General features: G+C 37.6%; 1 protein-coding gene across 1 annotated transcript in view; it reads left to right on the top strand.

The window, feature by feature from the left end:
- Positions 1-16,088, top strand: part of MSH3 (mutS homolog 3) — a 118,142-nt gene that overhangs the window by 63,446 nt on the left and 38,608 nt on the right. Inside the window, exons 13-15 of the mRNA XM_048930962.1 lie at positions 2,364-2,496; positions 9,193-9,380; positions 13,263-13,431. Coding sequence (XP_048786919.1) covers positions 2,364-2,496; positions 9,193-9,380; positions 13,263-13,431 — 490 coding nt within the window. The remainder of the gene's footprint in view (positions 1-2,363; positions 2,497-9,192; positions 9,381-13,262; positions 13,432-16,088) is intronic.

Raw genomic sequence — 16,088 nt, 5'->3', positions numbered from 1 at the left:
TGGTACCATGCTGGTTGTCATGAGGTACGTGGCTGTGGCTCTTAGAGATAAAATTTAAAATTCAGGTGTGTTGTATGCTGAAAGCAGCCATTATGTCTTCAAGCAATTGCGCTGTTGGTAGCTGCTTTCTGCTCCTGCTGTCTAAAGGCTGCCTGGCTGCCCAGAGCAACAGCAGAAGTGTTTAGCTATGTGATAAGTGATGTTTCCAGAGGAGAGGGACAGGGTCAGGAAGCAGGTGGCATTTTCACAGCTTGCAGAGTGGAGCCCATGAAGTCTGATGTTGCTGCTTTGGGCTCGGAGAAAAACAGTCTGTCAGGGCAGAGATAGACTTTGGGGAGTGTGGTGTGATCTGAGGGTAGGCCATCCAGTTTGGAGGCAAAGCAGCTCATTTCTGAGCTGTTCTGGGGCCAGGGTGGAGGAGTCCATCCCTGATCCCTGCAGTGGCTGTGAAATAAGGCCTTGCATTGTCTGAATCTGCACAGACAAGGGTGCTATTAGACTTACATGTATCTTGAGTGCACAGACAGTTGTGATGTTTTCCCTTTCACATGTGGTGTAATAAAATTTCAAGGCCTTTAGATTTAGCTGCCTTTGGGGTCACAGGCCTCTGGCTATTGGTCTGTTGTAATGTCTGCAATCTGCGGAGCTGCCTGATTTTGTTGAATTTCTCACAGGGAGTGTTTGTTAGCAGCTGTAGGGCCAAGTGATGTGGCAGTTCTGGTATAAAAGCCATGGATACTGGGCACTGAAAGCAAGACAGGCATTCTCTCTCAGATACCTAAATTTGGATTACGGGCTTACTGTTCTCTTTCCTATGCTCACTGACCTCTGAGCATCTCACTGTCTGTGAGAAGAGGCATGGGCTGGGCTGCATTTGCCTTGCACACGCTCGGCTAGTTCATGAAGTGACAGCATCAAATGACTGCCTTCTTCTGAGCCTACAAGGATGGATGGTCATGCACAGCAGCAGGAGCAGTATGGTAAATGTGGTGATTTATGGACTCTTGCCTCAGGAGGAGAATGTTGGATAAAGTCTAGTTAGATGAAAATGCATGTTTTTGTTTTTTTTAATAAACACTTAACTGCCTCACTAAGATTTTTCAAGTTTCCTGGAATATCATGTTTCAGGTTCAGAGGTATTTGTTGGAAACTTTAAATATGCCTACTTTCCAGCTTGCTAGTACCTGTATGGTGTGCCTGCGGGCACATTGGTGAGGGACTTTGAGAAGAGATCTGATCTGGAAGAGATGTGTTTTTGCCATGAAATTTCAGCAAATTTTACCACAGCTTTCACTTAGTTAACTTTGTTCTGTTGTGTGCGCAATTGCCACAGAGATAAAGCCTGAACATGAAAAACCTTTGACATGTCTCTTTTGCAGCTGTGTAAAGATAGCTACCTCTTGCTTTGGCCTTCCTTTGGGCTATGTGCACAGAAGCTGCTCTTGTTCATAAGTTCCCAAAGACTCTGCATGTTTTGAATACGCTCATGTATCTTTGATCTCAGTCTTTTTGTAGAAGTGTTGGGTTAATTTGAGTTGCACAAAAGCAAAAACAAAAACAAACAAACAAAAAAAAGAGTTTATATCTTTGTAAGAAAGGTGCAAAAAACTGTATAATTATTTGTTCAAATAAGGAAATGTTTGCTGAAACTGTGGACGCCCCATCCCTGGAGGCACTCAAGGCCAGGTTGGATGGGGGCCTGGGTATCCTAATCTGGGGGTGGGAACCTGCCTGCAGCTTGGAGCTGCCCCGAAAATTGGAGCTGAGTGGGCTTTAAGATCCCTTCCAACTCAAGTCATTCTGTGATTCTATGAATTTATCATTATTTGTCTTCAGACTGGAATATTGTGATGCATGTTACAGTTTTTGAACAAGACATAATGTAATGTGGTTCTGATTTTTTCACTGCTCTGTGAAAAAGCAGGGAGGTAAAATGGTAACAAATATTTATCCTGTGTTGCAATAAAGTATGTGAGATGTAGTTAAAAAGAAAATTCTTCCTTCCCTTTCCCAGATCCAAGACTGGTACTTGACTGCAAATTTACAGTAGAATACTTAGGACTGAGTGTTGCTCATTTTACATACCATTAGATCGAATATGTAGACAGTGGCACAGTATATACTGAGCTGTTTTGAGCATTGAGAGGGCAAATGATTTAACATGTCCAGGTGTTGTTTGCATCTTGAATGAAAGCTTACAATTTTACGCATTTATAAATTTTGCTTATCTTTATGAGAACGTGTCTATAGTCAAAATGTTAAAAAAGAAAAAAGGGGTGGAAAACACGGAAGAAAAATTGACTAGCCATATACCTTTCCTTCATAGAGTTTTATTCATTTAGCTTGTGATTAATCTCTTACAGTGAAATAAATGCCCGGCTTGATGCTGTGTCTGAAATTCTCCTGTCAGAATCCAACGTGTTTGGCCAGATTCAGAATCTTCTTTGTAAGCTGCCAGATTTAGAGAGAGGTCTCTGCAGTGTTTTTCACAAAAAGGTATATCCATGATTATCCTAATCTATTATTTTCTAATTCTGTGTCAATCTCAGTGTATTTTTCATAGGTTTTGCATGTGTGTTTAAAAATATTTTCTTACCAGCAAGACCGAAGCTGACATAATAAAGCGATACAAGTTTATAAAAAAAATATTTTGCCTTCTGGTAGACTCTTATGTTATCTTGCATATTATCAATGATTGTTGTTCAAAGAAGAAATGTTTTAGTAAAATTAGAGTACAAATACAGTGTATTGCTAACGCTAGCAGAAAAAACATTGAAGGTGTTCCTGTTGTAGTCACTGGATTCAGTGAGATGAGAGGATGCAGTAGGGCCTCGTGCCATCAGTTATTTCCTTTTAAAACAATGCATTACATTCTGTGTACTTATCTAAAATCACACTTGCAAGTGAAACCACTTGGCTGTAGTTAGCTGTTTTAACATGAATGTTAATTTGTTTATAAATTCTCTGATTTGGATCTCACTTGCACATTTTTATAAGAATTACTTTTAATGAGACACTGGCAATTCTTAGCTGAAGCAGATTAATGCACTAATAGCACCTGTGCAGTACTTCATGTTCTTTTATTTCACTGTTATATTTAGAGATTTTGACAGCTTGTTTTAGCTAAATTAATAGGTGGATAGATGGAGAGCAAAGTTGTAATTTCTTAGGATGGTACAGCACAAAGACTTCATCTCTCTGAAAATCTGAAACTCAAGTTCTTTTTTAGGCTTTAAAGATGTAAGAGTTTGAGGCATGCGCAAACACTTTCATATTTCAATGAATGGATAACAGAGATCTGCCATCATAAAGTATACGAAAAGAGGGAGTGTGCACCAAACTTCATCATCCTCTGCACAGTAGACACTCCTGTCTTCTTCTTCCTTTTGTCTATGTGTGTGTTAGTCTGTATCTGTTTGTTCAGGTGCTGTTCCTTCCTGTTGTAGATCTGCTTACTCTTTCAGCTTTAAAGTTGGCATTTTAAGTGGGACCAGAGGTCATGGATTTTCATGTTCTTTTTGGAATGAGGTGATGTAATCTGTCTTATCAACAACACTGGTAGGGTGTTTTGTGAATCAGATGTTGGAAAGAGTTGCACTAGTGGAGGAGGGCCCTGGTAGAACCCTCAGGAAAAATAAATGGGGCTGGGGAATGAATTTTCTTGCTCTGAGCATGCAAATTGCAAATAGTAAAAATCTAGTTTGTTATCCACAGCAGAATGTAGTAGAGAGTGCCCTGAGCACTGAGTAAAGCCCTCAAAATCTGTAGGACTTTGAGTAGATGATAGAGTCCCTGCAGAACAGAGTCTGTTTTGAATAAAGAAACAAAAGACATCTTTGAAAAGCAGATTCTGAAGTCTAGATAGATAGCAAACCTGACTGAAAAAAGGTCCCTTTGTAGTAGATGCATATTCAAGAACACAAAGTAACTGGTTTTCATAAATGATTGTTCAGATTATCTAGTGAAGACTGCCATTTCAGTTTACACTTAGGAGTGTTTCCAACTCTGCTAACCCCAGATGTCCGTCTCATGTTCTGACATGAGGTTCCCCTTCTGTATTTTCATTCCTACTGAGGAGCACAAAAAGATTGGAGCACGCTGACAAATGAACTAATCAACAATTAACTGCTCACTCTAATCAGTGATATGCCATAATGTAGTCTTGATAGCTCACTGTTAACTACTGAAAAATTGGAAAATCTGACAAGTATTTAACCTTTCAGACTCTTTGGGCTTCATTGATGTTAGCATTTGAGAAGGTATGTTTCACAAAGGCAGGCTTCTGAAGCGTGCAGGGGTGGCTGTGTTATGTCAGTTGTACTGAATACCTTTCATTCATATCAGTCACTGCAGAACTTCTGCTGTGATGAACTTTGTGCCTGTAACTTCTGGTGGAGACAGAAAAAAAAAAAAGAAAAAATGGTACTCTGTTACAGAATCAACTTTGCAAGGCCAAATGTCTTCACTGGAACTCTTCTGGTAAATAAGTATGTCATCACTGTATATTTTCCTGACTTAAATTTTTTAATAAGTGAATTTATGATTATCTTTTAGCATCACAGAGGTTTGTAATTGCTAATCTGACCCTCCAAAAGCTCCCTTTGTCCCAAACCAAAAATACTGCTTATCTAACCCCAGGTCTGCAGTCAGAACAACATTCTTGTACAAATGGGGAGGAGAGGGAAAAAAGTTAGGCATTGCTTCAAAGGTGGTATTGCCAACTCCAAGTTTGCCCCAGTCTGGAAAGGAATTATGGGAAGGATAATTACAGGAATGAGACGAGCAATGTTACTGTTGCTATGGAGAGAGGAATTAATACACACACTACTTGTTCTCAGTTTCTGCAGCTCAAGCACCTGACATCTTCCCAGACAGAAATACTGTTAACCACAAAATAGCCTTACCCTTCCCTACAGCAAGAGCGGGATGGCTGGAGATGAAGAGATTTAAAGACCTCTTGGTAGCATTCAGAAGTTAACTTCAGAAGGCAAATGAGAAACAGGAGTGTTGTCTAACTCTGAGAAACAAGACTTTTGTCTAAGTTGTGCCTGGAGCTGATCACAGAATCACAAAATGGCCAGGGTTGGAAGGAACCTCAAGGATCATGGATCTCCAACCCCCCTGCCACACGCAGGGCCACCAACCTCCCCATTTAATACTAGACCAGGCATGATGCACAATGAAATCTTGTTGGAAAACACATCTCAAAATTCCTTTTCTCTGTAACAAGTTCAGCCTACTCTACTGCTTTCGGAGGATGCTGGGAGTTATAAATGGCTGGATCCTACCTTCTTTTTCTCTCAGTTAAAGTGATGGCAGCTTGGCCTTGGAGTGTGCAGAATGGCAAGACAGTTGTCTGAGTTCTATGCTTAAATGGGTTTAAGAACCTGTACAAAACAAATATGCCCCTCAGTACATTTAGAAATGTGTTCTACAAAACCATTCCAATCTTGCTTTCTGGTATCATGTGGTGGTCTGTGCTTCAGAAGAAAATATTTGTACAGATTTAATCTGTAAGTGTTTATTTTATCTGTACCCTTGGCTCTATAAGCTTTTTTTTTTTTTAAACTAAAGCTCAGTCACCAAAGTATACAGTAATCATCATAACAGACAACAAATTTATAGCACACATTAAAGTGAAAAAGTTTCACAAAGTCCTCTTGGGCAAGAACCCAATTAAACCTTGTCAGGGCATAATAAAATGTCATTTTGGTATATTCTGCTCCTAACTTTAGAGTCTTCCTGTTTGTGAATTCCTCATAAATTGTCACAGTTAGAAAAACAAAACCTGTTTTGTTCTGAATCAGTGTCTGAAGCCACGCCTGGTATTTCATTAAAGGCTCTGATATTTCATTAAAGGCTCTGTGATTTTCAGTATCCTGATGATTCAGAGAAAAGCACTGTATTTTTTATTTTTCCTCTTATTATATCAACACCTGTTACATATGTCCTTGAAATTAGTTATTGTTTGTGTAAAATGTTTGAAATACATTCTCTCCATAGCATGTTATTGACTTCAGCACATCTGTTATGCTCACTGTACTAAAATCTTGAAGGTAGTTGTTTTAGCTTGAAATGAGTGATGAATGAGTGTTGCATTTCAATTCCCATTTTTTGAATTTGAAGTGCTTTTAACTTGGAGTGGTCAATGTTTGTCAACTGTAGTCTCAATGGCTCCTTTTTAGATCTGTTGGAAACAATTTCCATATTGCAAACAAAGCTCAGTGGCTGTCAGTGTTGTTCTCGGAAGGGTGTTAGACCTGTCATACTGCTGTACATCTTCCATGTGTTCTCCCTGGTAGCAGCCACACCATTTTCATTACAGTTTGAGGAACTGCCACTTGAAAGCATTTGACATCACTGTCAGCTCTGAGGTTATTTTTCTAGTGCCAAAGAAGCTGTAACCATCGTTGGGCACATTTTAAAATTAGTCTTCAAAAATAGCATTGAATAGGCTTGTGAGAATCTTTGGTGGTTGCAGGATTATTAATCCTGCTTTATGTAAACTATTTTTGCAGTCCATTTCAAAAGCTTCTAATTTATAACACGGATATATATTGCTTTTGCAAAGTTAGTTAGAATTTAAATAAAACTAGTCATACTTTAATGGAGCCCAGCTTTTCATAATCATTATATGCATCTGTTCCAAGTTATCTGTTTGCTTTGTTTTGCACTGGAGCCATAAAATTTTAGATGCAAAGTCCTGCAGTGTTACTGAGATCAAGTGGGGAAAGAATAATACTCTGAATAAGCACAAAAGGACTGTTTTCACCTTTTTCTTGGGAACATTATGTTCAGCTAAGTTCCGTGTAGTAAAATCTGCCATTCTCCAGTGGTATTGAAGATTGTAATGGAATCAAACAGGTTTTAACTAATTAGACAACTATGTGTGTAGCTTAGCAGAGTTGCTGCAAGAAACTTCAGAATGTTTGTTATATACTCTTTGACAAATCTGATAACTGAGGGTTGTTTGTGGTGCCTTTTGTATGTGATCAAGGTTTTTTCTGCTGTAGTGGTGGTTTTTTTTGTTTTGTTCATCTGTTTTTTATTTTTATTTTTAATTATTCCTTCACTTACCTCTCAACCCTTCTTATAGCACCTCAGACACGTTGTATTGTTCTCTTAAAAACTTTTGCCTTTGCCATCTCCTTTCAGATGATGTGCTAGTTAAGTCTCAGATTGAATCCTTCCCCCCTTTGTTTTAAAGAATAATTTTGTAAAAGCAAAACAAAACACAAAAACACCTGCTTAGCTCGTGAATTTCATACTGCCCATATTTTTTCATTCTTTTTTTTCTGGATGTTGTTCTGCTTTGAATCACTTACTGCTGTCTGTCAGGAGTCTACAATACAGTTTTGTGTGGCAAGGCTTCAGCTTTTGCATCCTTGAGGAGTACACTTCGTAGTCAAGGGAAGTCTTGCAGAATGTTATCCTTTATGTGCATCAAGGCTGTTGACGATGATGCAGTCAGTCATACTGTAAATTACTTTGACTTTGAGCCCAGGCCTGGATTTATCACTTCTTTAGTCTTTCAGACCTTTCTTTTGTGCTGTGACTTCAAATGCCATTGACAGATTTACTGTGTTATTATTTTGTTTTATTTTGTTGTCATAGCTTTTATAAACAGGTTCCAGATTATCAGAAATATGTTGATAAATTGCAGCAAGCACGGGGGTAAAATGAAATTTTCATGAGAATGAATAATGGGTTGTTTATGAAGAAGGATTAAAAGATTATAGTTTGGTTAAATTGATTATTAAAAGACAACAGAAGGCTCTGAGATATTTGTAGGGTGTTAATAGCAAAGATAGGGGAGTTAGTGTAATACAAAAGAGTATAAGTAGAGATATTTGGATTAATTTAATGGAAGGGAAATTTAGGCTACCAGATAAAACTTTGGTATGATGAGATTTAGTGCTTTGTGGATTAGTTTTTGAAAGGAAGGGGGTAGCACATATTTTCATGGAGTATTAAGAGCTCAAGTCTAGACAAAAAGAAAACTCTTGTACAACTGAGCAGTTGTGGAGAAACCACCTAGTAAGGTCTATTCCACCCTACCTTTCATGTATATGAAACAAAGATAAATTTGAGTTGTCTGAAAACATGCAGAATGTAACATCATGGTTAAATTACATATTCCTATTGTCAGGTACCTGTCAACCAAAATGCAAAAGATTACAAGCATAATTCTTTATTGGCAACTTTGTTTTTCAAACTTTCTGAAGTATAAATGTCCCAGATCCCAGCGAACCAGGATAAGATGTTATGCATCTCACAGGAGTGTGGTTCGATTTCGCATGCGCATGTGTTGCAGCACAAATGCAAGCTTACTTTTCTTCAAGAAGTCATTGGTTTTTGCGAGATGCTTTGTTTAAAGGAACTGTATGCAGTTTTCCTGCTCTGTGGGTATTGAGAAGCAGTCTCCGAAAGCACTGCATGTTGCTGGCTACTCTCTGAGAGATTCCCTTTCAATAATACCCTGGTCAGTTGCCTGAAGGAGACAGAAGAATCTTTTTCATACCTTTGTACGTAGGAGAGGGTGGAAGAAGAGTGAGTGCTTGTTTTCTCCTTCTTTCCTTACCTAGAAAAGTACAATTGAGGGCCATTACATGGGGTTGCTAGGAATTCTGTGATGGATCCATCTTGTCACATAGCCCTGGCAGAAACCAACTAGGCACTGAAGCTGGCAGTAGCTACTAACATTCTCAACAGTGACTTCTGGTTTCTTTTTCTCTGTGTTCTTGTGCCAAATCTCACCTTTTCTGCACTTGACCTTGCCTTTCCAAACTCTCTTGCCAAAACTATAGCCAAGGGATTCAGATGGCAGCATATAGATGCAGAAGGCTGCATGGATATGTTGTGATACTCATGAAAATACTCAGCCGGATTGTTTTCTGCCACACACTATCAGCCTGTTTTTCTGCTTGTTGTGTACTGCATGTATGTTACACGTCTTCACCCAGTAATAACAACAGTGCTCTGGACTGATCCTAAAGATAGCGGTTAAAACAATTAGCATTTTTTATTTATCAATTAGCACATTTTATTAAGGCTATGAATGTGGTAAGATTCTGCAGTTGTACTGCAGTGCATATGCCTTAACTGTACTTTGTCTGGTTTTTAAAATCCTGAAAAAAGCAGGGTTTAATGACAGTGTACACTATAATGATTTAGATATTGCTTCATTTTCAGTGTTCAACCCAAGAGTTCTTCTTGATTGTCAGCACTCTGTCTCGTCTGGACTTGGAAATTCAAGCTCTTGTTCCAGTCATACATTCTCATGTGAAATCTCCTCTGTTACAAAATGCACTGCTGGAAATCCCAGAACTTCTCTCCCCAGTAAAACATTATTTAAAGATTCTTAATGAAGAAGCAGCTAAGTAAGTAGAGAAAACAGGTGAATTTCCATGCTTCATAGGATTTCTGGCTAAGTACATTCAGTTGTGTGAAGTATGCATCTCGTTTTATATTTTAGTGTATATATTTCTGCACGTTACTTTCAGTTAATGCAGAGCTTCTTGCAGTTTGTTTCTTAAGATAAACTAGGTGAGCCAAGTATTTTGACCTGTGGGTATGTGCTTCAGGCTGAAAAAAAAAATTTGAAACCTTTTCAGCTGTTTGGGTGAACAAATGTTGAGCAAACAGTGTTTTGCACATATTAATTCGTTTAACAAATATTTGCTTTTTAAAATTTAGATAGATAAGCTATTTTTTTAAAGAGAGACTTGACATTTAATGGAGCAGCTGCTCTGCTGCCAGGAACATGGTTTTTTTTACAATTTTTTTCAAAATTCACCAAATCTTTGAGGCCATCCTCCCATTCTGTTGTTATTGTTGTTGCTTTTTTGTCTCTTTATATACTCATTAATGATGAGAATATGGAGTTCAGTAATTCTGAAGACTCCACATAGCCCATGGGATTTACGTCTGCTTATAGCATTTCTGGGGTTACTGCCCTGTTCTCGCACTGTGCAGAATGACTAAATGAGCTCAGTCTTAAGATGTGCTCAGCTGCAATTACTTTCCTGTAGTCTGTATTTTTCCTTTTGGCTTAATTTTGTCCTTCTTTGCCACCCCTCTCCCCACAAAAAGGTAGACAAAGAAATTGTAATGAATTTGCATTATATGGGAGAGTGGCTGCAAATAATTTATTGTGTATACTGCTTCTTTGGAAGTACTGCTGTCTACACTGTTAACCCTAAATCCTGGTTTTAACCACCAGAGGAAGAGGACAGGAGGCTTAAATGCAAAATAATGAAGCAAGAACATGGATTCAGTTAAGGAAGTGATGCCTGTCTGGTACAAACTTGGGGGAGAGCATCTTGTGGCCAGTAAGACCCAGTGCTTTTTGGAACAGTGTAATTATCTAAAAAGAGTTCTCTCCTGGTGCTAGTCACAAAGGCAGCCAACCTTTCTGAACACTTGCCTTTGCTGGGTCTTTGTCTCCTTTCTCTGTAGTTTTTGTTTACACAACATGTTTGTGGGAAAGACATTCTGAATGCATAGTGAATACAATCTGGCTTTATGCTCAGGTCACCCTGAACTTCTCTCTTTTAGCAAATTTCATTCTACTTTGAGCATTTTCCTCACTGTATATGTGTTATACTATGAGATTTCATTGGTATACCTGTGGATTCTTTATGAAATATGCAAGATATAGCCTAATGTTTCATTATATTGAATCAGCATATTTTTTATTGTTTTTTTTCCACCAGCAGAATAAGAATATATATCCACTTTATGTATAAAATCTTTATCATCTTTCTCCTGCTGAGATTTGAAAAACGCAAGCTTAAAACCTATGACTTCCTTCGTTTGCTTCTTAACTGGAGACAAAGTGTATAAATTTGGAAGTTGAGAAGGGATGAAACATTTGCTGTCTGTTGGACAGGTGGAATTATAAGATTTCTCCTGATGCAAGGTGTCCAATTATAGTTTTGGCAGTTTATGTCAAAACAGAATTTATTTTAATTCTGCCAAATTTATTTTAAGTTAAAAAAAAATATATATATATTTTTTGTCGCTGTTATGATGATTTTAGAGTAGCATACAAAAAAGTAAGATACAATAGTAAAAGTAGAACTACAGAATGTATAGATTTTATTTGCATTCATTTATTCAAGATGAAGACTCAAGATGAATAATTTTCATTTTGGTCACATCAAACTTGTGTGACCATATTATTATTGCTCAAAAACCTCTCATAATAATTATGATGACTATTGACATACATATGTGCACAGACACTTAGACACACACGTGCATCATTTGTTAATTTTAGTATATGGTGTAGTGTTTTTCAAAACTCTGTTCCAAGAGCTTTTGGGGATGGATTTGTGATTTTTGTCTTGTTTTAAACTTTCAACTTCTGCATTTTTGGTATGCATTACGTAGCAGTGACAGTCTTTGCTATCAGCTGCTGGCTATAGAGATCGTTTTTTCCTTACATTCCCATGGAAACAAGTCTAATTAGCGCAAAATTGTTCCTAAAAATTAGTATTGTATTTTAAAATGGTGTCTTTACTGTCACTTGTAAAATAGCTATGTCCATGTAATGCAAAATTTGAACACAGCTTTTGAGTTACCTGCCTGGTCACTGGGTCAAACTGTGAATTCATTTTCAGAGAAAAGGATATCCAATTGGTCAGGACACTGGAATTCTTCATCTCTTCCATATATTATTACCTCATTTCCTAATTACTCTCCAAATATAAAATTTCAGGGAAATTATGTAACTAACAGTTACTGTTCTGTACTTGCTCTAAAATACAAATATGTAATACAGTTAACTTTGTACTGATTGCACTACTTTCTATTGTTTTCCTGCTATTATGATATTTATTTGCTTATTTTTGATGACAAGCTTATTTGTAATAATTTGTTCAATTTCACAGTTTTAAACATTTGAATAGCACTTTCTTTTCAGGTTTCAGTTCTGAACTAAGATAATGCAGTCAAAACAATTCTGTCACTTTCTGATACTGAGCCTGTTAAAGAACACTGTTTTGCATATATTAAAAATATTCAGGTAAATCTTTTAACGTGAAAAGAAGAAAGCTCATCTGAAAAACTTCTGATTACATTCCACATATATCACTCTGAAAGTACTGCCTCCTACTTATTTCCATGGAAACTGCAGCAGCTACAAGGAACACAAGAACATTATTTGATAGAGCACATTTTCAGCTGCAAAATGCTACTTTTCAACAGTCACCACCATTAGCTATGCATTTTCACCAGCAATGAACGTGAGCCTGCATGCTGCACTCACAACAATCTGCATCCACAGAAGTAAACAGCTGTTACTGTCGCCACTGCTGAAACACCATTCATCATCTCACTGTACTCACATCCAGTGTTTGTCTCCATAAATGTTCAGCAAGCATCTATGAATGTCAATTGGTGCAACATTTTCTGCCTGGAGGAATTCAATGACACTCCTTTGCTCCAGATGCACTTCCATGTCAGACACCATTTTGTCAGACTGCCCCTCTGCTGCCATGTGTCACACAGCAGTGACACGTAATGGGATACTGAAGGTTCAGTTCATGCTGCCGTACCACCAACATCCGCCTCTGTTGTTGTGGGCCAACATCATAAAATAGGAGGCCCTGCTTTCAGAGCAGCCCTTGTACTTTGATGAAGGCTTTGTGGGAAGGATTTTTCTTTGCAGTCTTCATGGAAATATGCCCAAATTTGGCAAATTCTGAATCCATGAACAAATTGTTAACAAGTTGTACAGAAATTATCCAGAACTCCACATTTAGTATTGATAAAGATTTTGCCTGTACTCAAGATGCTGCAGAGTGAAACAGCAACTGCATTCCAGAAACACAAACTGAGAAATAAAGGAACAACTTGTGCTTTCTTTTTTTTTGCACTGCTGGATCAAGGGAGAATGAGGAGAAAGCTTCAGAATTCACATTCAGAGGAGACAGAAAAAAAAAAAAAGCCAAACCAAATCAATAAAACAAGAGAAGAATGTGCATAATGTGTTAGATTTGGAAGGAGTTCTGAAAACATTTTCTGGAGCTGTCTTTGTGTAGCATTTGATAGTTTGTATGCACAGTGCCTCTCTGTTTATGTAGTGTGTATGACAGTTTCTGATAAACGTGCTGCACTATGACCAAATGGAATTTAAAAAGAAATAAAGATACTGTTAAAACAGATGAGAATAATTAATAAAAATGAAGACGTAGCTGGTAAATAGGGAATGCATTTTTGGATTTACTGTTATTTTTTCTTATACTTCTTATGGATAGGACTGGAGATAAAACCCAGCTATTCAAAGACCTTACAGATTTCCCTGTCATCAGAAATAAAAAGGAAGAGATCCTGGAGGTGTTGGCTAAAATCCAATTACATCTTCTGGAAATTCGTGAACAAATTAAGAATCCTTCTGCAGAGTATGTTACAGTTTCTGGTCAAGAGGTAATACAATGTCTGTGATCTGTGACTGTATCTTTGTTCACTACTGAAAAATAGTGGAAGGCTGGGCCTTAGCTGGAACTCTCTTCAGTTTGTATGATATTTGATGAGGTCATCTTAACGTATGCTTTTGTATGTCTTTGAAAAACAGTTTTCTGACGGGGACACTTTTTTTGTATTTGTTAACTTAATTTACTTTAGCTATTTAAAGAACAAAAAATACATTAGTGAAGTTGGATTTAGGTCTGTAATGCTTTGCTTTGTCCTATATGTAAAAACAGTTGCATACTTTGAGGTTAATTATGTGGCTATTAAGTGCAGAAATATTCTCAGAGAACCTAGAGACATGGCATTAGGTTAATTTGGGGAATGGTAGAACAATTTTGTAAGTACTGATTAAGACTCTAATTTGAAAGACAGAAGAGAAGAACAACAACATTAATATTAGTGATAGATGTTACTTCACTATTTTTCACTCTTAGAAACAGTGGTTGTGGACAGAGCATTTGTGTGCTAGATGCTGTGCCAGCGTGGACAGGTCGTGCTTCAGTGAGCTGAGAAGTTCAGCACAAAATAAAGGGAAAACAGTTCTGGAGAGATTTGTAAGGGTATTGAAAGGAGCAGCGAGGCAGAGCTGTACAGCACTATCATCTGGGAACTAACAGGAAGTTTGGGGAAAAATCCACAGAAAACTGGGAAAAGAAAGAAACGCTGAGATGTGGTGAGGAAATAGCATGAGAGTTGGGGTTAAAAGAGATTAGCCAATTAGAGTGGGGAGAAGAGCATGCTGAAGAGCTCAGGTGAATATTCCTCTTATGGTGACACTGAGGAGAGCAGATAGCAAGTTGGGTAGGCCATCAGCGTGGATGCTGAAGTCAAAGAAAAAAAGCAAAGAAAAAACAGAATTTCGGGAAGAAGCGAAGAGCCAGGATTAGAAATGTTTCTCATGTATGGGTTGGTTTGCAAGATGGACAATGACAGTTGTATGGAAGAAGGGAGAAAAGAAGGCCTGGTTAAAGACAGAGGACAGTCTGAGGTGTAACCAGATAGTAACTGAATCAGACAATTTCAAAAGCCACAAGTCAGCTTGTACATTCTTAATAGAGGAGGTCTTTGTAGGAGTGGATAGCTCGTAAGCCATTGTGAACTGAGAACTCTGTCTTGAAAGGAGCAGAAAATTATGGGTAGCTGTTACCTAATTATGTCTGGGATGAGTGTTTTGGTGACATCAAAAGAGGCAGCAGAAAAAGCATTGCAGAAGATCATCACTGAGGTGAGGAATGGCACTAAAGGTGAGGCTTTAATGGAAAGAGAATCGAGTTAGAGAAGCAGGGAATAGGAAGAGTCTCTTTCAAGCTAGGTCTTTCTTCCCCAGATCAGTCTGGTGTATTCTTAACATTTTTGTAACATGCTACAGCTGTAGTGGTGTTCAAAACTTCTTAGTGATTGGCCTGGGCAGAAGTAGGTTTATGGTTCGTTTGCTCTGGAGGAGAGTGAAACTGCAAGGAAACAACTTGGGGAAAAATGAATTCTAACTATTTGCTGTTTAATGTGAGCTCCTATACCTGTTTTTGTGAGCATGTCATTAGATATTCAGTCAGCACATAGTTTATTAACTCTTGCTAAGTGTCTATTAGTATTCTGATGAATCTCCAGATGATGCACGCCTTTTCCAACACACAAGGAGTCACACCTTTATCTATCTTATTTTTTGTTTCCATGCCTCTACTGTCAATTGTTAGAGATGCTAAACAGAACAGAAAGCTCTCTAGATGGTGACAGCGTGGTTATTTGTTTCAGGCAGGGTTGAAAGAGAAATTTTGCAAATGTTTGCTTCCTACAGTGGCATAAACAGTGCATTGATCTCAATGTATTTAATACTTCCGTTATTTCTGTAAGATAGAGCTAAGATTTAAATGGTGAAAAAAACAGTGCTAATGCTTTTTTGTTTTGAAGGAGGTCACATTTTCTTTCGTGGTTTCTCACTGGCCACACAAACAAACCAGGCAATTAAACCCTGTTTTCACTTAGACTGTCTTGGGTTCAGTTAGGCATCCAATATAAACATAAATGTAGATTATTTTCTGTCTTCCTTTTGTGAACACGTCATATTTAATTATTTTGAAATGAACTTCCAAAAAAATCTAATATCAGAACAACAGCAGCAATGCTAGCACTAGCAGCAGTTGGCTTATTTTCAGATCTTTATAGATCTCCTATTTGTTTGCATGTTATCTCACGTTATTATGGATTTTAAAAATTTCTACAGTATCAAATATTTTAATATTCTTAAATGAGTTAAGAACTATTATCATATGTTCTCTGTGGAAATTTGTGATCATTTTAGGATTATTCTTTGTGTTTGGAGGTCGTTGCTGGCTATTCTGGTGAGAGAGGGAAGGTTTTATCTAAATCACTCCAGCTGTAATGGAAGAACTTTCTGAGATGAGAGTCTGATGGTTTACTGTAAAGGTGATCAGATTCTGGGTTAATTCAATCTCTGATAGAAATTCATTTTGCAAGTAAATTCTTCTATTTGAGAAAGCCTCAATTCTTTAACATCTAGGACTTCAGCACAGTGCTGTAAAGATAATCAATATGAATCATATAAAATACTGCAATAACACATGATATAATTTTTGTTTTTCTGAGCCTCTTAG

The sequence above is a fragment of the Lagopus muta genome, chromosome Z (genome assembly GCF_023343835.1).
Source record: "Lagopus muta isolate bLagMut1 chromosome Z, bLagMut1 primary, whole genome shotgun sequence".
Taxonomy (NCBI): Eukaryota; Metazoa; Chordata; class Aves; order Galliformes; family Phasianidae; genus Lagopus; species Lagopus muta.
The sequence above is the reverse complement of the archived record's forward strand: the minus strand, read 5'-3'. Positions and strand labels throughout refer to the sequence as shown.